The sequence below is a fragment of the Thunnus albacares genome, chromosome 3, assembly GCF_914725855.1.
Source record: "Thunnus albacares chromosome 3, fThuAlb1.1, whole genome shotgun sequence".
Lineage (NCBI taxonomy): Eukaryota > Metazoa > Chordata > Actinopteri > Scombriformes > Scombridae > Thunnus > Thunnus albacares.
This window is the reverse complement of record NC_058108.1, coordinates 14,787,209-14,808,603: the sequence shown is the minus strand read 5'-3', so window position 1 is coordinate 14,808,603 and position 21,395 is coordinate 14,787,209. Positions and strand designations below refer to the sequence as shown.

Sequence of the window (21,395 nt, the reverse complement as noted above, 5' to 3'; positions counted from 1 at the left end):
TTAAGGTCATCACCACAAAGCACTATACTTCCTTCCTGTACACAGACCACAGTCGGTGATGAGTGGAGGATGCTTTTAATCTGAGGGAAGTTAGTTAGAAAGTTAAAAAGTCTCCTTCTCTATCAATAGAGGCATGCAAAACAATGTCCAAGTGTCATAGAAAACATGGTGCCCTGATGTGAAAACTAAAGTAACAACTAGACTTGTTGTAAAGTAACAAGAGTGACTTGACAAAGACAATCCCTGGGGTTGTTTTCTCTTCATGTGTCGTGTGTGTGTGTGTGTGTGTGTGTGTGTGTGTGTGTGTGTGTGTGTGTGTGTGTGTGTGTGTGTGTGTGTAGTTTTCCCTTTGGTGGAATGAAGACTTTAAAGCCAGTGTGGTTTTCATGCTACTTTAGCTCCACCTGCAGATGGAGAATGTGAACGTCTTCCTATCTAAAGATACTCAGACTCTTACAGAAAATGATGAGAGAGACAAACCAGAATGTTTTTGTAAACAGTGTTTCTAAGTTTCTTATTAGCACTTATTTTAGAATATATTAAGAACAATATAGACATATGAAAGTAGTCAGCTACCAAGGCAAAAGAATACACATTACAGACTGTGTACTTTTAAGGATATAAATAAGTTATCTTGTATTTTGGCCTCTTTGTAACAGTGACGCACACAGTTTACCAGAGTTTCAGTTGCTTGGACTTCTTTTCCTGATACAGTTCCATGTTTTTAGATATGCTATGGCTCTAGAGGTGATAATGTTGGTCAGTTGGTTGGTCTGTCTTCTACTTGGGCCAGACAGAAATATCTCAACAACTGCAATTTTGTACAGACATAACTTCCAGATGATGAATTCTACTGACTTTGGTGTCTCCTGACTTTCCCTGTAGTGACACCAGCAGATTGGTGGTTTTGAGTAAATGTCATCAAATGACATTTTGTACAGACATTCATGTTCTCCATGTGATGAACTGTAGTGATTTTTGTCATCTCTTTTCATATAGCGCAATCATTACATCAGCATCTCTCCACATGTACATGACAATATTCTCCAATGGATGAGTCAGAATGTCCAATATGATATTTTGTTGATTTTCATTCTCAAACGTATCTTAAAGCAGATTTTCATCCACTTCATACATTTGTCTAAAGATTTGTAGTGGTTAGATTTGTTGAAACCAGTTGAAAGTTTCTTTTTTATTTTTGTAAGGTTTTGATTAAGGGATTAACATCCTCTCTCTTTCTCTCTTTTAGTGGTTGTTGCTCTGCCAGGTGGACAGAGTGAAACTATCAAACTGACCGGAGAGGTTGGAAAGAACCTCACTGTAGACATTGGACTACAAGTTGACGATCATGTCGTCCTGTTCTCTGGTCCAGATAGACGTGTTCTACTCAATTATGACAATGGAACACTGTTGTCCAATGAATTAGATTTTCATCTGGACATAAAGAGCGGATCCATCATCATTTCATCTCTAAACCTCAACCACAGTGGAGAGTTTCATTTACAAATCACTCATCGAAACAACGTGGTGGACAACTACAAGTATGAAATTAATGTCACAAGTGAGTATTTTTGGTTTAAATACTTCAAGATCCCCTCCAGACATGTATTAATACATATAAAAATACTCTTTAAGATGACATCTCCTCCTTCTCCCCCTTTAAAAAATTGTAGACTCTATGAATATGTAAATATATTTCATCTCATAAGTTTAACAGCTGGACACAAGATGTCTCCTATTTTACTGTAAAGTGGACTCTGAGTGTTTGTGCACTGGGGGCTTCATGTTTCCACATCACACTTGTGTAAATTGAATATTGGTCCAGGATTGGCTTCAAAACTAGTTGTGATGTCACAAATCCTGCTCATAGGTTCACCCCAGCTTGTTGTCTCCTGTTGTCTGTTTCACAGAAGCTGATCCCATCAAATCAACTGCTGAATCTTCACAAGACACTTCTACTGACCAGAAGATTTACCTGGCAGTTGGCCTGCCTGTCTTTGCTGTCGTTGTCTGTGTTGCTGTGCTGGTCCTCTATGGAGTTAGAAGTGGGAGAATTAGAGGTCAGTATTGACATACACGTTTCTGATGTTTATATGAAATTAGAAGCTTTTAAGACAACAAATAAAAAGCAAGTTATCCAAAAAGCATTGCTCCATAGCTGCAGTATTTTCCTGTTTTTACACCCAGCTCTTTAATCAATCATAAACTAATCTTTGTTTGTCTCACTGTAACCTCTTCAACATGAAGTCCATAGCGTCACCAGCAAATTATGATATTTTCATGTTTTGTCCTATTCATAGGAAATTGCTGCTCTTCTGCTGCATCCACAGACAAATGTGGGCATAATGGTGTGGTCTGATGTCGGTGTTTGATCTTCTGCAAGCACTACAAGGGATTATCTCCTTGATTCTACCAAGAAAGGCGTAGAAAGGAAGACCTTTGGATTTCAGAAACATTTCAAAATGCTCTGCTTTCGATCTCACATCAATGTGATTTGTTTTCTTAGCATGATCTTGAAATGTGAAAGCAGGCTCACAGAAGTCAGTCATATCAGTCCTGGGAGCTGCTACAGATGTAGCATTAGCATCCTTGGCTGGGTTTCAAACTCAAAATGTTAAAGATCCCCTCAGATGTGTATTAAGACATATAAAATATTCTACTTTAAACAATAATATGTGCCTAATATGGTTTTTCCACAAAAAAATTGTCATTTTAAAATCCTTAAAATTACTATTATTAATTGACCGCCTGAGTTTCTACAAAAATAATTTGAATAAATGTTCATGTTTTTTTTTCTGTTATTTTTCTTTGATGTGTCCCATTTCAGTTTGACTACACTGATTGATCTTATCCAAAGTATCTTAATTAACTGTGTCATGAAATGTGATTTAACATGTTGTTTTTGTCATATTTTTGCCCTGATTCCTGATTCTGTATGGCAGTGTTGTTTTGTCAATAAACAAATTGCTAGTTTGATTTTATATTAAAGGCACACTCTTATTTAAAACATGGGTTTTAACAATGAGACCCCTTAACATCTTAACTACTGTAAGTCAGAGTAGCTGGATCGATATGCTGATACATAATGAAATGGAAACACAAAAGTGCAGATATTTTCAGCTTGCTTCTTTTTTTTTTTACAGTACATAGAATGAAAAGATAGAAAAGGGGAATCAAGTGAGAGTCACAGGAAGCTGACGGAAGAGAGTAGGAAATAGGGGGGAAGGAAAGATGGAGAGGAAGTGAGATAGAATCAGATGGCCAAAACCAGAAATGGGTGGGGGAGTGGGCTCATTGTTCTGTAGTCTATTGAAAAACAACAACAATGTAAAACAGGTATATATATATTTATTTAACTCTGTTACTCAAACACACTGAAATGTTATTATGATATGTTAAACCGGCCACTTTTACACTGATCAGGTCAGCTATGATTAGAGCTCTGCTCACTGTTTCTTTTTTCCTGTTTATAGAATGTTTTTAGCTGGATAAATATTGTAAGTTAATGTCAATACTTGTTGTAGATTTACATGTATTGTCAATGTCAGCAGTTATTCTAGTCATCATATTTTGGGAGCAAATCAGACTAACTAACTGTTTGTTAAGGAACCACAGTGCTGAGATGGAGGAAACAGACTCATATACAGAAATATTCAAACCTGAACAAATAAAACAAAAATTATGTGAATGGATATGACTAGAGGAAATAGAGAAATAGATAGAATAGCCTTTAAAGACACCTGTAGGATAGAGGTTCAGGTGTATTTGAGGAACCAAAAACTACAGCTCTGTCAAAAACAGACTGATAAGTCCCAGAACACAATAACACTGAAACTTCTGTCTGTGTGCAATGATAAACCTATCTGTGCAATCAGACGGTGCAATATAATGTTATTTCTTTAATGATTTACTTTAATGATTTAAAAAAAAAGGCTGCGTTCAGCATATGGAAATGCTGTATGCAGTAATGCAACTGTAGCAGATATTTAAGCAGCAAAACTGAACTGAACTATAGCTTTTAGGCTCTCTGCAGTGTGTATTATGGACCAATCTCAGTACTGAAATATGGAGGAAAGCCTGAAAAACTGCAGGCAGCGGCGGAAGACGCTCCGCTCTTTATATGGAAGTGAACTACTGGCTGCTTGCGTCTTTTCCTTTTCCACCGATGCTTGAAGTAAAGTTCCGCTTTGATACATCAAAATACCAGTTTTTCAGGAACAAAAATATCTGGAGCTAGACAAAAAATACAATGCCACCAGTTGACATACATGACACATTTAACCAAATCTTTCACAGCTACAGATTTCTTTTAAATTTAATTGGCTGAGTATTAAAATACCAGGCGATTAATTTGAGAGTGATAGAAGGCTCCAATCCCAAACTAATCACCAGAACAAAACGTTGGCATTGTACGTTGCTGCAAACCACAGCTGAATCTCTATGTTTCAATGTTGATCACATTTGAAGCTTTTCGCGTGTCATTTAACGCTGCATTGATTGGCCATTATCAGTTGAACAATTATGTTTTATAGTGTCAACCCTGTGATTTCTGATGGTGGGTTTAACTTTTTATGGGCCTTTAGATCAAATAAGGGTATCAAAACAGATGTGTTAAACCTTTAAAGTAACCTGGGCTCATATCTGTAGACTCAACAATCAGATTCTCTCCTCAGAAACTTTCTGCAGGTGTTGTTTGACGCACCCATATATGAACAGGCTCAGCAGGTCGCCTGGTACACCAGCTCTTTTAAGTTTCAGTTAAGACCCACTATAGTGTCAAGTCAACACTGTCCTTAAGTCAATCTGTTCTTAAGATTGCACCGGTGGCTGAACTGTTGAGACTTCAGCAGAGAAAACAGCTCCCATCTGCTGTGACTGCTGAAGACATGACTGACCTGCTGGTGGAGGAGAGCAAGAGCATAGTGAGAGTGGAGTTACTGACACACACACACACACACACACACACACACACACACACACACACACACACACACACACAGTCCAGCACTACACCTGACCTGAACTGTGCTCATGTTACTCTAGTCTGTCTCTAATGAGGAAGAGGGAAACAGTAATGATGAAGCTTGTGTTTTCTTTCTGTTTGAACGCTCTGGGAGTTTGAACTGGAGGATTCTGATGCTGATGTCAAGCCTCGTCTCAAGCTGGTAAGACCAGATCCTGACTTCACAGTTGTAGTTTGGAGTTAAATATGACAAATCTGCTCATCATATCTCATTCCTAATTTCAGACGTTTGAGGTGGACACCAGCATGAAGACGTGAGATGTTGAGTTTGAAGCGAGAAAGCTCCTCAACTCTCCACAGACCATGCATCATTAACAGAGACACACACACACACACATACACCCAGAGCCTAGAAAGCAGGGTACTGGTAAAGAAAGAGGACTGTAACTGTGACAGAGGGGAGTTGGACTGTTGTCGTACATCCAATTAGAGAAGTTAAGTGTGTTCAACTTTAGCACTACAATTTACAATTCCATTCTGGCAACCTTTAACAACAGTCAGAAGTGTCATGCATCATATATATATACATATCCATATATAAATATTAATATAATTTCCTCCCGAAGCAACTTCCCTGGTGGTCTAGTGGTTAGGATTCGGCGCTCTCACCGCCGCGGCCCGGGTTCGATTCCCGGTCAGGGAACTCGATTTTGTTTTTATATTTGCTTTTCTGGATATTCGAGCTTCCGTTGTAGCACGCGCTCCGATATTTATAGCATTACATTTCAAACGTTACAGAATTATATGCATTTTTTGTAAATGACACACAGTCGCAGTGATTTGACACTGATTACATTGTTTTAAAATCTGTGAATTAATTATATTTTGTAATCCGTAAATACACATGCTTTCCATGCCACCTACTACAAAATACTTAACAGTGCCATCGTGTGGACGTGATACAAAAGTCATCATTGGAGCATTCAAACAGGAGCAGGGACTAATAAATATATTCATGCAAAACATCTCTTGATATCTACAGTATTCTTATTAAATACTAATTATTGTGGAAGAACAAATAATTGTTGTGAAGGTGCGTGAGCTTTGGAGTACCTTGTCAGTAATTCGTGGTCGTGTCTAGATGGTAACCCTCGATTTGCGAAGCTCTCGCGAGATTTCCAACTACCATGAAAAACTTGTGGACTTCTCTGCAGAACTTTTTAAGCACAGCACTGTCACATCATTCCACTCGTATAAATGCAGACTTGCGTCAAACTCGGCGAGAAGTTTGAAGCGACTCCGGGTATATCTGTTATTGCTGGCGCGCGCAGCGTCGAGCGCTACTGAGCTGAATCACGTAATGCGCATGTACGAGTTTCGCAAATCTAGGGTTACCGTCGAGGCACCACCACAATTCGCTGTGGAGAGGTGTATCAATATCATGTGACTGTGTGTGAAAACATAACACCTCCTTCGAGCCGGATTTGAACCAGCGACCTAAGGATTACTGCCATGAGCACCTACAGTCCTCCGCTCTACCAACTGAGCTATCGAAGGGATATGCGCCCTCGAAGAACAGATGTGGTTAAAAAAAAAAAAAAAAAAAAAAAAAAAAAAAAAAAAAAAAAGTGAAAAATGAAAAAAGTACATTATTATATGAGACTGTTCTGCACAGTGTCCAAATCCAGATGTAGGTTTTCTTATTAAAAGATTCATATACTTAGCAGTTTCAGTTTATACAGCTAGAGCCGTATCTTGAGCTACTGAATTAGAACAACACAAGTAAATTTCAATCATTCTTTATTTTTTTCTTGTATTAATCATTCATACTCCAGCAATTATTTTGCAATATTTACACTTTGCTTTTCTTATCACATGTTTTTGATGCTGTCTCTCCCATGCCAGCACCTATGAGCAACTCTATTCCCACCCTCCCCTCATAGACAAGAAGACCCTCGTCCACAGACGCTGGGAGGAGATGTTTCTTCAGTAGGGATGGGAAGAGGTGATGGGAAAGTAATCCACATTTTAAGAAGAGACAAAACTGAAATAGTGAGTTACTGGTCATAGCTGGTTACTACATTGCTCTCATGGCTTCAAACATTGCATACCATGTATCAAAGACTTTAAATCAACCAACATTATTCTCAAGCTAATTTAGGTTCATGTGAGAGTGTTTGGGCCAAGAGAGCAAGAAACCTGCTACAACAAGATAAGAAACTGTCGTAACATTTAACAATGTTTCAAATGATCACTTTCATCATGCTGCCTGCACTTGAGCCATCCTACTGCAAAAAGAGGGATGGACATGAGACCCACTGTAAAATATCCATCAACACATCTGCTATGAAACCTTCCAGGGTTGCAAACACTGAGAGCTCCAGCAGGCAGAGAAAGAATCAGTGCAGAACAGCAGCGGGACAGATGGTGTGTGGAAAATGAAAGTATTCTTTAACTCACAGAAGAGCAAGTGTACAAGGGTTTGACTCACTATAAAAATTCATTACATTTCACACTCAGATAAAAGTCTACCATCAAAGTCCTTTTCCAAAGAAAAGATGTTGCAAAGCAGCTTAACTTCTGTACACAATGAAAAAACAAAAACATTGTATTTAACAATTGTAAACCAATTGTAACATATGAGAAAAGGGCATAATCAATACAACATAGATGTACAAATGAAAAAAAGGCAATTTACTCTATGATAGTGTCAATAAAATGCTATTAAAAAGCATAGGTGTGACTACATTTGATATTAAAAAAACATAATAAAGGAGTTACCGTACAGGGAGTACCATCATCATCATCATCATCATCATGAGTTAAATAATGATGATGTGATTCCCATGGAGTACCAAAATAATACCCTAAACTGGGAGCATGTTGGTAGTATACACAGTACACAGATTCTCTCTCTCTCTCTCACACACACACACATACACACACACGTCTTGTAACATTGTGATAAGGGGTCGTTTACAGACCCAACTCAGAGACTGGGCAGTGCGTTATCAGTTGGTGGAGGTAGAGATAAGAAGAGGAGAGCTGTTATCACTGTTGTTGAGATATGCATGTTGGTGCTGATCTCCTACTCCGGCCGATGATAGTCACAGATTAAAGGTCCCACATTCTGAACCTGTAACAATTATGTCTGTACGATCACACTAACATCCTCATGAACTCACAGTACCGGGCTCTGATTTGCTGACAACAGCAGCTAATCTGATTCAAATGAGGTAAATCGACTGAGCAGAGACTTTCTGTTCTGATGCTGCAAACTGGCCTGATTGGACGGATTACAGGAAACTCTTCAGCAATGGCAGCTAATCAGGAGAAACTACAGTTTTTGATGTGTTTCCTATAGATAGTCTGAAACTGGCTAAGAAAATGTCATGAGATATATCACCTCAAGTAAACAAGAAAAAGTTGAGTCATTATTAAATATCTTTCATGACCTCAGTTTACGTGCTACATCAGAGGGGAGTTTATATGCACGTAAAACTGTTCAGTCATGGGTTTCAACAGATTTGAACCAGTGGCAGGGCTGCATGTCTGTGGGTGGTAATCTGATAAACTCCCACTCATCACTTACAACCACAGACTTAAGTCTTATCATCATATTGTCCTGTTATAATGGAACCAGGATGAATTGTTTGTGAAAATAATTGTGTCCACCTGACAGATGGCTCAAGTCAAATTTATTTGTCTTTTTTTCCCTCCTCAGTAGTATTTTGTGTTCGTGCAGACCAGCTCTCCCTCTTATCCTCTCCATCCTCCCCATCCCTCCAACGTTCTGCTCAATCTGTGGGGCTTTCTGGGGGACGAGCCCCCGACTTTTGTTTCATTTCTCTCGGCTCTAAGCACCTGTAGTCAGGCTCATTCAACAAGAATTTTTAAAAATTCTTGAAAAATAAAACCTCTGCGCTTCCTGCCAAACCCCAAAATGCTTCTTTATGAAAGTAAGCAGCTTTTTATTCACACCCCCACTTTTTTTCACTGGTGCTCCACTCTTGACAGGATACAACCGCATCTACATCCAATGAAACCAGGTGAACTGTCAAAAGGGACAAACAATTCAAATTAAGATATGTAAGTAAATTCTGGTACCTGTGTATCTAAGACTAAATTGTACCACAGCGGCTCAACAATAAGACTCCAAAGAGGCCCGCATGACTAGGCCTTAGTTTGGTCTTTTGTCATTTCACATACAATCATAAACGCACAGAGCCTAGATAATAACAAAAGTAAAAAAGTAAGAGGTAAATTATGGAATGACGTTAAATGAGGATTATAGTAACAATGATAAAAAGTAACACAGGTGGATAACTCGTAGTAACATTTTGATTTGTTCCAGTAGCTTGCAGGCTGAGGTGTAGTTCATCAGACAAACCAGGAGAGGGAGCAACAGCACTAAACTTGAACTGAGAAGAAGCAGGTGGTTTTGAACAAAGCAAGCACACAATATGTCTTTCTCTTTCTCTTCATCACTCTTGGTTTTGTTGTGTTTGTGGTGATAGCTAAAGCACCTGTTACGTACCATACAAGTTAGTTTTACTCTACTCCTATCCTACACTACGTTCGTAGACCATCTTTCTCTCTTTCTGCTACATTATTCCCTCTGTCCTTCCTCCCATCCCCTCCCCCACCTCTCCAACTTCTGTCTCTCTTTGTCCGTTCTCTCCCAGTTTTTATTGAACTGTGCTAACATTTTACCATCTTCTCCTGGTTACTCTTTCTCTCAGTAAAGTAAACTTGTTTTTGTCCTGAATATTAGTACCGATTCATTCTCCCGTGTTGACTTTTAGTACCTAGCTGTTTAGTAGCTAAAACCATGAGTGCCATCATTCTTGCTGCTGGTTTCTTAGTTTTGTCCTCCTCTGTCTGGCTTTTATTTCTGAGCTGCTGCTTCCTCAAACTATCTCCCACTTCTGTTGATGTGCTTGCTTCAAAACCGTCTTGTCAGACTGTCAGCACTGACAGGCAAACCCAGCAGTGACTCCATCAACATCTTAAGAAGTGGTTACTCCTGCAAATCAAAATCAATGTCTTCTATAACCCAAAACGTCACCCTGCACCCCTTTTAAGTGCTGGCAGAGAGAGACTGTCTCAGTCCAAGCGCCCTCCTCCTCCTGCTTCTGTTATTTTCATGGTGAGGCCCACTTCTCTTCTTCTACTCCTCTTTCTCTCTTCCACCCTCACGATTACTGTCTCACACCGACGTCTCCTCTTCCTCTGCTGCCCCGGTTGCTCATCCTTTCACTTGTCTGTCAGTCCGTCGTCCTCTGTGATGCCCTGAGCTCGGAGCTCTTCCAGGACGTTGTCGAGGTGTCCGGGGTCGGGGAAGCCGTGGCCGGTCAGGTTGGAGCCAAACTCTGTCTTATGGTGGACCTTGAAGAGATGGGGAAAAATGTGTCTTTCATTTCAGTGATGACGAATCTGATGTGTAAATATCACAAATTACAGCCCTGGTGAGTCTTGAAGTAACTGTCAAGTGTAACTGAGAATGTACCTCGTTCCAGATGACGGTGTCAGACTCTCCTGTAGTGCTCGAAGTACCAACTGAGAAGATCAACCTGCGGTCCCACGCTACCAGGAGCAGTCTAAGTACCTAGTGGCAGATTACAATAAAGATAATTGGTTTCACATGTTTTTGAAAATGTTTGTGTATTAAGAATGGATGTAGGTAGGTGATGGGGGTCAGTCATGAGTCTACCTTGCGTCCTTTCTCGCTGTCTGGGAGGTAGCAGTGTCGTGGAAAGCCTCTGGCAGTGAAGGGCTTTCCTGGGTTCGGATGCTCTGGTCCCTGATTGGAGGGAGAGACAGTGTTTAGTACTGGCGGACGCTCCTGTTGAACTTCACTGTGACCAACTGGAATTGGATGAAAAACCAACAATTACCACTAGTGGCTCAGTTCTTTTCTCGTACCTGAATGCCTGGTGGTATGTTGTAGATGATGCGTATGGTTTTGTAGTCAGGATGCCCTGGTAGAGAGTGAGGGATGACGTGGTACTCCATCTTCCCTGCCGGTTGGTTGCCTGTCTTTACGCCGTAGATGGTTTTACAGGTGGGACACTGAAGACTGAGACGAGAGTAGAAAACAGATTAATTCAAGAGCTTATTTGCTGTGATGGTGTTGCAAGACGATTACGTGGAACGTTGTTTGTCTCTAACCCACCTGCCATCCTTGTTGCCATTATTATACATGGCCACCAGACACTGGAAATGGTACTGGTGTCCACACTGTGCTAGTCGCCCCACTGACTCTGCTCTTGAAACAGGTCCCACCCCTGGGCCCTTATATCCGGATGGACCCGCCAGTGGCTCCATACAGATGGTACAGTCCTGAAAACCCAGAATCAAACTCTTGTCCTTCCATATGTTTTTATGAGTTAGTAGCATGATAGGAGACAAATATCGGTCATACCTCCTCTGGTGGACTTTTTACTTTCTGCAGGTACTTCTTTACAACCTCCTCTGGAGTTTTACCTGCAGACAGAGAGGATGGCACTGCGTAAGTTTCACTTTTATCCAGCTCACATTGATGTAAAAGATTTGAAAATAAGAGCAGAAATCATAGGATTTGGTGTCGTGTTTTCAGTGCGGTGTTTACCCTTGCGAGCCTGCTTCTTGGTGGTCTTTCTGCAGCAGTGGCCAAAGCCTGGCACAGGTTTGATGTCGCTCTTGCTGACAGGTGGAGGGTGCAGTACAAGTTTAGGAGGCCTGGTAAGACAGACGGGCAGAGCAGCAGCACTCATCAGGATGCCTGTGATCCCTGAAATACACAAGAGAAAATCACAGTTATGAAACAGATCTTCCTTCCTGGTTTCTTTTAAAATTCCCCCAAAACTCAAAAGAAACTTGACAAACACTCGACTTTTTCTATAACCAGTAGCAGCCCCTGGTAAGAGTGTGTGTGTGATCTTACCAGCCAGTGCAGGGTGAACAGGACTGGATCCATTGAGGTTCTTTACAGGGACGGTGGGCACACTGAAAGAAAAGACACAAACTGTTTAGTTGTGTATATTTACTCACTTCCTAACAGGCGTAAAGTGACTGTCCAATCCCATCAGACAGGAGAGGTTTGCAAATAACTTGAGGACTCCCCCAGATAGATACTCACTTTGAAAAACTGATGACCGTCATTCTTACTCTCAGAGCAACCAAATTAAAGAATAAAAAAAGATGGGAATGATATCAGCTCAATAAATGAGTGTCCTGTCAAATGTTTATCTGGTAAACTTCCAAAAGGAACAAAATGAAAGAAAAGACACTTCATAAATCCATCCAAAGAACACAAAAAGCAAGTCAGTACTCCCTCTGCTTTTTCCTTCTTCTATCTGGTTGCTTTTATCACTCCTTTTCCTGTTTGTATCTTCTGTCTGACGATGTACTCCTACCTCTGCTGCCTGGAGAGCGTATGAATGACTATGTCAGGCTGTGTGTGTTTATGAGAGCTAATCCAAGGAGTTTCCATCTGCTCAGTGAGCTCAAAGAGATAGACGTCACACAGCTGCTTGCTGGGGATTACCTGCTTCGTCACAAAGCCCATCATCATCATTTCTTACTGATAAACACACGTATCACACATACATACTCAGATAATGAGTTTTTATAATATTTATAGTCGACTATATTAAATAGTACTGAACTTTACTCTCAGAAACGAATACGAGCCCTGCAGGTTATATATGGTTATATTTATATGTCTCTGTGTATTCAGTTTGTCCCACTGAAACTCTGAGGTCAGGTGATAATAAACTACTCCAGCTGACAGCTGTATGTGCCAACACAGCCGTTCAGCTGGGGTCAGTAGCAGGTTAGTCCATTACAGACTACACTTATAGACCTGGAGGCTAGTCAGGCTGGAGAACAAAACACACACACACACACACACATACACATGGTGGGCTGAGTGTGTGTGTGTGTGGCATTATAGTCTTTGAGGCTGAGGACTGTCTTTTATCTTATGGTTGTAAAATGACTGCTGGAGGGGAAGCTGACAGAGGAACAAACACACACATTGAGGATATCTGAGGGCATCTAACTGAGGCTGTGTTCACACTGCAGCTCAAACTATCTGCTCACACAACTGATGTTTACTAAAATCAGAGTCTGTGTTGCCTTGTTTACTTCACAAAAAAAAAAAAAACCCACATCTCCTTCGAGCCGGATTTGAACCAGCGACCTAAGGATGCCTGCATAAGCCGCTACAGTCCTCCGCTCTACCAACTGAGCTATCGAAGGGGGCGGTGGTATGATCCCCTCTTATCAAACACATGCAAACACAAACACTCATACTCCAGACTAATGTGGGCAGCATGACAGGCAGAAGGGCAGAGTGTGGTGATGATCTGTTGTTTCCTGTTGTTGGTTTAGTTTTAACAGGCTTTTCTGTCAGTGTACTAAGCGGCTTTCACTTAACCCCACTCAACGACACATGACGACGCACGAGTGAATGACTCACTGGGATGTGTGTGTGTGTGTGTGTGTGTGTGTGTGTAAGTCTGCACTAGTGTGGATAAGGGAGAGAGTATGAGGGGATTAGTTGGTGTGTGAAATGAGGTGTTATTTTACATGCTTCAGGGAGAGAAAGCAAAACAGAAAGTGTGAGTAGAGGAACAGTAAACAACAGAAATCACTGATGTAATCTGCCATTAATACAAATGCGTGGTCCACTGTAAACTCCAAAAACACACGTATAATTTAACTGCTATCACATCACAGGGTGAGTAAAACTGATGTGTGGTTGCTGTGTATCTGTCACACAGGGTTTCCTTTCCTGCCTTTAGCTACAACATAGTAGTCAACTAGTCTCATTTTTAGCAAGGTAACTAGAGGGTCAGACAAGTCACAACATACATCCTTCCAAGACAGAGAAACTGTACAGGCCTCTGCTCTAACATCAAAAAAAGAATCTTCACAACAACATGACTTTTTTTATTGTTATTAAGAGTCCGGACATATTCCAAAATGCAAAATGCAGCTCTAGGCAGATGAAAAGGTATAATTTAATTCTCTCTCATCAAGGTTTCTACCTGAGGACGTCTATAATGACCCGGGGCAACTCTCAATGTTTACGTGATGATGTCTCTGCTGTGTGTCTCTTGATCTATGTGCCTATTGACTTTAGTTTATGTTATGTACATGATAACTATCAGGTGGTTTGTCCTGACCTCTGTCCTTGATTCTCCCGTTCACTTATGAGTCCTACAATGCGCAGGAACCCAGGTATACAAAAGCAGGCGTTACTAATTTGTTAAAAAAATAAATAATCACCTCTCATGTTAGTTTTTTATAGATGGATGTCACAAATAGTCACACCTTGTCAATTAACACGTTTCCTCAAAACATAATCTAACCCTGATGAGCAAGTTTTTCTAGTTTAACCAGACTACCTCTGGCCCCACCCACAGTCAGCAGCTATCTGACAACCACACAGTGAGAGCGCATGGCTAAACGTAGCTACTATCACGTCTTCATTGCATCAAATTTCCATTCACGGTGATCAGATTAGTCTGAGTCTAGCTCTGAGATGTGAGCGCTCTGCTGTCGTATGCAATCAAAGAAGTTTAAGATCTTAAACTTGTCACAGAGATTTATTTCTGACAACGTGAGACACACAACCTCCTCTGTCATAAATAGGCTGCCTGCTGATGACGGATGGGAAATACCTATATTAGATCTGTGCTGGATCAAGTCAATGAGTCTCACTCACTCACTCACACACACACACACACACACACACACACACACACACACTAATCACTTGTTGCCAGTCACTGGATCTATTAATATTTAATAGGCTGCTGCGTTAGCAAGGGAGGCTTTACAGTATGAGGTATGGAAGAGAGAGGGGAGTGTTGAGTCAAGTCTGATCCTGGATAAGCTTCATTAACACACTTTCCAGCTGCCCCACTGATGTGCTGATGACATGCACATACAGTATACATGGTAGTTTACTTGTCAGGAACAATGCAAAAAACATTGTAACAGGTTACAATAACATGATAATTAAGACAGAGATGCTTCAGTTATCACAGTGACTTTTGACATCTGAAATCTATCTCAGATACTGACTTGCCAATGTTGGCGCACACAAATATCAGTCCATGCAGATTAATAACCACCACATATTTAGCATATATATGATGTGAAACTCCTGATTTAATCATCTGTGAGAAAGATGAGCAACTGTTCTTGAAAATATCTGGTTCTTTGAAAAAAAAAATTGAAGGTACAACTTGCGTACATTAAAACACAAGGAGAGAATTGAACTACAACTCCCCAGGAGAATTTCAGTAAGAAACATGCAATCACCGAGCTAAAAGCTATGTTGTGTGTGCTGCTAACACCAAGCAGAAGCTAGAGATTACACTTTCCACAAAGCTAGTAATATATTCAGTAGGACTAAAGCAGTTCACTTTTTGATTCTGGGTCAGTGGCCTTGTGCTTTGTTATGAATTCAAGAATAAAGCTGAAGCTGAATTTGCCTGCGGCTCTGATTTATGCCTTTGGTTGGCTTCTTTTCCATAACAATGGCAGCTAAGGCTCAAGGCCACCATAAAAAATGACAGAAAAAACATGATTTTTCTGTAATGAAGTTGTAATATTACATCTGCTGGCCATAAGATGAGCCTATAGCTTTGTTAAATTATCCAGTAGACTCCTGTGTTTTCATGTTGAAGAACATTTAGGATATCAATGAAAGAAAACAGCAGCATCTCTCACTTTGAACTCTGTAATAGAGAGGACAATATTTTACTTCCTCAGTATGAAATATTATGTAACATTATGTTATTTAACTAATTATTTACCTATTTACATAGCCATATATTTACATATATTTTAGTATATGTCACATTTGGTAACATGACCAAAAAAAGGAGGAAGTATGAGGGGAGAAGCAGGAAGTCAGGGAGCTCTGATGGAAATGAGAGCAGTAAAGAAGAAAAAAAAAAGCCTGAGATCTTTAAAGGAAGGAAGATCCCGTCCCTGCCTGGGGGGGGAGGGGGAGGTGCCTGAATGGGACTCAAGTCTCTTGACCCCCCGCAACCCCAAACCCACCCTCCTACCCTCCGCCTTCTTCCCACCAGATCACACACTCCCTCCACTTTGTCTCACACACACTCCCTCCATCCCTCCGTCCCCTCTGCTCCTCCTATTCCCCCGGGTCCAGACGGACATCAGCTGGGCTGATTTAGACACCAGACAATAACACACTCCCACACATTCTCACACACATATTGTCACACACGCACAAAGCTGCACCCACAGTCTCATACACTTTCTTTTACACACACACGCAGTGTTTCCAACACACTTTAGAAGACTTCCTCTCCTGCTTTAGTGAAAATAATTTGATGTGACATGAAGTGGTAGTCAGGTTTTGGTGTTGTGGACTAATCAAACTAAATTTACAATGCAAGCTGGGATTTTATTTTGTCAATTAAGAATAAACAGAGAAAGACATGCATTAGTTGAATAAATGATCTCTGGTTTGGTAGGACTGGATCAACAAATGTTCAATAGAAGCAGCTTCAAAAGTGGCAGTGGATGTTCAGAAATATTAGCTATGAAATGATGTAAATGTATATTTTGGCATCTTGGGAAGCAAATTTAACCATCACAAGTGACATTGAAGGAAACTCATCAAACATTATCACACAGTCAGGGATGGAAATACATGCAGACAGACAGGCTGGCTGAGAGGAATCAGACAGATCAGCAGTGAGTTTCAGACACCAGACGAGTGCAGGCTATTGTTCGGTCTAGCTGTCTGTTCTCCGTCGTTGCTTCTTGAGGTTAACTTGCATGTTTTCCCAAACTTCCATTCTCTATTATTAATATAAACCTGAAAGAATTTAAAAACGACATGATCTGACTTGTCACACAGCCACTTTGTTTTTCTGTTGTATTGAGATAAAGAATTTGTTTCAAATCTGCATACACTGTGCAAACAACCACTATTTATTTCCTGATTATTTAAAATTTCTGATTTATTTCCTGATTTATTTAAAATTGCCATTTGCCACAAGGGGGAGCTTGCATCTTTCAAGTCATTCGTCAGCATGGCTGAAAGCTCAGAGTGTGAATGTTTGGATATCAGGTCGGTAGGTAGATTCTGTTTATTGATGGATTTTTTTCTCTCATTGTGATTACCTGCTGGTCGTTGGCAAGAATCTGAATCTGTTCTTGTTTGTTTTTCACTAAAAAGGATGTTCACAAAAAAATCCTATGATGCAATATAATTTTTTTTTTTAACAAAATATAAGTTAAAGTGATTTCAGTATGTTTTAATGCCGTTTTAAGAGTTTTAAGCATATTTCGATGATTATCTGGATCATTAAGCACAATTCTTTTGGCCAGGATAATCATGACATGAAATTTTCATATCGTCCCATGCCTAATGGTGAGTTGGGTTTTACAAGGACATTCATTTTCACTGTGTCATATTGTATCTCAAATACGGGATTTTAAAGGCTAGTGGATTTTTGGTTTTAGCCTATATTTTATACATCTATAAGGTTTTATGTAATCATATTTTGATATATTTATTTGTAATATGCAATAAACATTTTAAACTGGTAACCGCTATAGAATTCATAAACAGATGCATGTCTATAATTTCAGTATTTCCCTCATTTATATTCATTTAAGTGTTAAAAACGCCATTGTCCAGGGTGACCTGTGGGCCTACAGGTTAAAGCTGGTGATTGGAGATGTGTCGGTATCCCTGCCAATACTGTGATTACAGCAACAGCGTGAATCACAGCAGACCCAGGCTCCTTGTCTGTCTAGCTCTAGTCACTCTGGCAATGACTAATGCTAAGATTAGGTAGCTGACCTACTGAATTGCAGCTAATTTATGGGTGTTGTGTGGTTCAGTGTGAGAGAGAGCTGCATTTTACGTGACTGACAAAGACATTGGGTACACTACATTCTCCCTCACGGGTCATTAAACCTGCGGTACAGAACCTTTACACATAAACCATTGTCCGTTATATTCAAACCCTTGCAAAACGAGTTCACACAATGCTGATTAAGCCTATCACTGCCAGATAAATCTCTCTGTATTTCACAGTATACCAGAGTTTTTCATCTGGTGTCAGGTTTGACATTACTGTACTAGGCGGATGAATGCAAACTACTGCTTTATGGGCAGAGCATGTGCACTACTTAGCAGAGAGCTAACTTCCGGTTAGCTCTCTGCTAACTTGAATGGGGATAAAATAATTCAATCCTGCGGCTCTTCTAGACTTTACAAATGTTATCAGGCTGAATGGATCAAATTCTGATAGTGAAACAAGTCATTTTGCGGGGGTTGTGCAACGCTCAAAATAATTTATCCTCCATTTTACAGCTGCAACAGTAGCAACGGAGTAAGCTGCGGCGGAGGCTGACGTAAGCATGCTTCCACAGTGTTTTTGTAATTACTCTAACTGCCAGCAGGAGGACACAAAAGTCCCACACTCCAGCTTTAAATGAATGGATTTTACCTCATGAAGGTCGGGGGACCCAAATGTTGTAAATAAAGTGAGTACAAGTGTTTCACAGTGTACAGGTTTTTTCAAATTCTTTCACATTAACACCTGAAACAAATCAGAACAAGTATAAAAACATGAATGTGTGAATAAAATCTCAGAGCCGCGAGTCTTCATTTATCAGCTACCCTGCGACACAAAGCAAAGACACCAGACAGGAGACGCAGTCACTCTGGGAACTGTTTGTCAAATTTGTCAAGGCATGTGTCAAGACTGATATGTGTGTACTTTCTTCATTCTTCTCAAACATTCAAGGAAAACAGTTTTATCCGAGGTTTCATTCTGCATGTTTTCCCTGAATGTGTGAAAAAAACAACAGATAAGATTTTCCCCTGTCTGTGTTCACAGCCCCCCCTATGGGCCACCGAAATTAAAATGAGATTCCAGAGAGCTGTAGTGTGCGACCTGTTGTTGCACTAAACAGGTGCCGGCACATCTGAGTTCTCGCTCTCCATTTCTGCTCTGCTTTTCTTATCTGTCCTCCAAATAAAGCCTGACTTTATGGATTCCTCTCTTTCTCTCACCCCCTCCTGCTCAATTTACTTTTCCTCAGTACGCTGTCTGTGCGCCCCCCCTTCCCCACGACACACCAGTCTTTTCTCCCACTCATTCATTGCTTTTGTCTTGTTCCCATAATCCCCAACTGCAGACAGAGAGAGAGCACACATTCCTCACTGCATCTCCTGTTAGGATCATCAATATTTACTTTTACTGTGTGTGAGAAAGAAGGACAATGTGTGTGTGTGTGTGTGTGCGCATTTGTCAAATGCCTTCACAGCCAGCCATCACTGTGTATGAGTGTGTGTATGTGTATGTGTGTGTGTGTGTGTGTGTCACCTCTCTCTCTCTCTGGCCTGATTTCTTGCACCACTGTGTGATCAATCTTTGACAGTTTGCTGACTCGTTTCTTTGTCTTGTACCCCCCACCCCATTCCCATCAGCCCTTGTCTCAGGCACTGTCTGAGTCTGAGACTGTCTACACACACACACACACACACACACACACACACATACACACACACACACACACAAAGTCTGCACAGCTATCCTTATTAGGACATTGCATTAACTTCCATTCATTGTGGACAGCCTAACCCAATCCCTAACCTCAACCATAACTAATTCACACCTTACCCCTAACCTTAACTTTTGATCCCCATGAGGACTATTAAAACACTGTTTATACCAGAAATGGTCCCCAAGAGGTAACAAAAACGTATGAAGCACACACAGACACACACACACATACACACACATATAAATAAATATGTGTTTATATACATATATACATACATATATACCCCTCCCCTCCTCACAATTGTCATTGTCTGCGGGTAGCGACAATGCTGACTGGACCAGTACCATTGTCTACCTCGCCCCCCACCCAAAATATGACCCCATAATGAATATGCTCAAAGCGCAGCACAGCCATCTATCTGAGGGAGCATTCCACCAAATGACCCCCACCCTAAAAGAATACATCCATAGCAATAAATGCTTTGAGGGGAGAGTTTAAAACAGGCTGATAAAATGAGCCAGAACAAGAGTGAAGAGAACAGAGGGACCTGCTGGAGACTAAGAAAGACAGAAATACAGAGGAGGAAAGCAGAGAAACGGGAAAGAGGTGAAAGAGGGGGATAGAGAAGAGAGTAGAAAGAAGAGAAAACTAGCAGAGGCTCGGCATTGTGCTGCTAATGTGGCCCAGGCTTGGGTAATCCAACAAAGGTTACTGTGGAGACCAACAATGAGGGTCTGAGGGGCCCAGACTGCTGAGACGCGACAGGAGAGGAGGGAGGAGAGGAGCCAGGGAAGGAAGGGAGGGGGCAGGGAACAAGGGACAGGGCTGGGGGGGGGGCGCTACAAAAAAATCTACATCTCAAAACCATCTGACCTTGCTTTCAGTTGGAAAGTGATTATCTGCAAAAATCCCATTTTTTGGTCTCTGGGGCTAAACTGAAAGTGAAAATGCATCACTTCCTGTGCAGCAGAAGGCTTTTTCACAAGCGAAACACACACCTTGAAAAGCTTTTTATGTAACAGCTTTAATCACTGGTAGGTTTTGAAAATGACACTCTGAAATCTAGCTTTTCTTTCCGGTTGCAATACTGAATAATCAGCTTGAAGATAAGCTGTGACTGGAAGCTGATTAAAATCAGCCTGTGTGGGTAAATGAGCAACACTTTCCCCTCCATGCTATAAATGTGAAGCAGATTGAAACAAGAAACAAGTGCAAATAAGCCAGATCATTTTAAAAGCTTTCAAGTCAACCTCATTCAAACTCCAACTGAATACAAACTGACCCACTAACATGGAATCAGCTGAAATTAGAAGAAAAAGGACAATAGCAAGATGTCATAAATGGCTTGTTAATATGGATATTTTTGCAGCAAGGCAGCAGGTAGTTGGAAAGTCCCAGCACAGAGGAAAGTCAGGGGAAAAAAAGATAAAAGAGATGGGAAGGGGAAGGAGAGGATGAGGTCATGGCCCAGAGAATGATTAGAAGAGGAGCGAGGAGTTTAAGGGTACTTGGGGAAAGAGCTGGAGGAGGCTGAGAGGAGAATGGTCGGGGAGAGTGAGTTAGACTGGCAGGGTACTTCAGATGAAACAAATAGCTTATCTTAGTCAAACATTCATCTGATTGAATTTGTTTTTGTATGTGCTTGCTTCATTTTGTCTTCACTTACTATTTCTACCCATATCAGACACTTGTAGAAGATACAATCTTGCCTTCCCCAAGTGGTATCTCCATAGCCTGGCTCCTTTCTGACCTCTGTACAGCTGGCCGATCATGATGTGAAGTTGTTTTGAATGTCAGATGGTCGACTTCAGAAAGTTTCAGAAATGGTCCTACACAGGCCCCCTAATCTGATGTCAGAAACGTGAAGACCGGA

At 40.8% G+C, this 21,395-nt stretch overlaps 1 protein-coding gene and 3 non-coding genes across 8 annotated transcripts in view; 1 reads left to right on the top strand and 3 right to left on the bottom strand.

Moving 5' to 3' along the window:
- The first annotated feature begins 5,594 nt into the window (after window positions 1-5,594).
- Window positions 5,595-5,666, top strand: trnae-cuc. Its single transcript has one exon. It is a non-coding gene; the product is annotated as a tRNA-Glu (tRNA).
- A 766-nt stretch (window positions 5,667-6,432) lies between these two features.
- trnay-gua lies at window positions 6,433-6,520 on the bottom strand. The gene is given in 2 exon segments: window positions 6,433-6,468; window positions 6,484-6,520. It is a non-coding gene; the product is annotated as a tRNA-Tyr (tRNA).
- A 226-nt stretch (window positions 6,521-6,746) lies between these two features.
- The window catches only part of LOC122979271 (E3 ubiquitin-protein ligase DTX1-like), a 32,804-nt gene continuing 18,155 nt past the window's right edge, over window positions 6,747-21,395 (bottom strand). For all 5 annotated transcript variants that reach the window (XM_044346598.1, XM_044346599.1, XM_044346600.1 and 2 more), the window contains 8 exons: window positions 11,889-11,950; window positions 11,574-11,735; window positions 11,388-11,449; window positions 11,139-11,305; window positions 10,889-11,042; window positions 10,677-10,766; window positions 10,473-10,571; window positions 6,747-10,351 (listed from right to left, as the gene is read on the bottom strand). In XM_044346598.1, coding sequence (XP_044202533.1) covers window positions 10,220-10,351; window positions 10,473-10,571; window positions 10,677-10,766; window positions 10,889-11,042; window positions 11,139-11,305; window positions 11,388-11,449; window positions 11,574-11,735; window positions 11,889-11,950 — 928 coding nt within the window. In that variant the 3' untranslated portion in view covers window positions 6,747-10,219. The remainder of the gene's footprint in view (window positions 10,352-10,472; window positions 10,572-10,676; window positions 10,767-10,888; window positions 11,043-11,138; window positions 11,306-11,387; window positions 11,450-11,573; window positions 11,736-11,888; window positions 11,951-21,395) is intronic.
- Window positions 13,121-13,207, bottom strand: trnay-gua. Its single transcript is given in 2 exon segments — window positions 13,121-13,156; window positions 13,171-13,207. It is a non-coding gene; the product is annotated as a tRNA-Tyr (tRNA).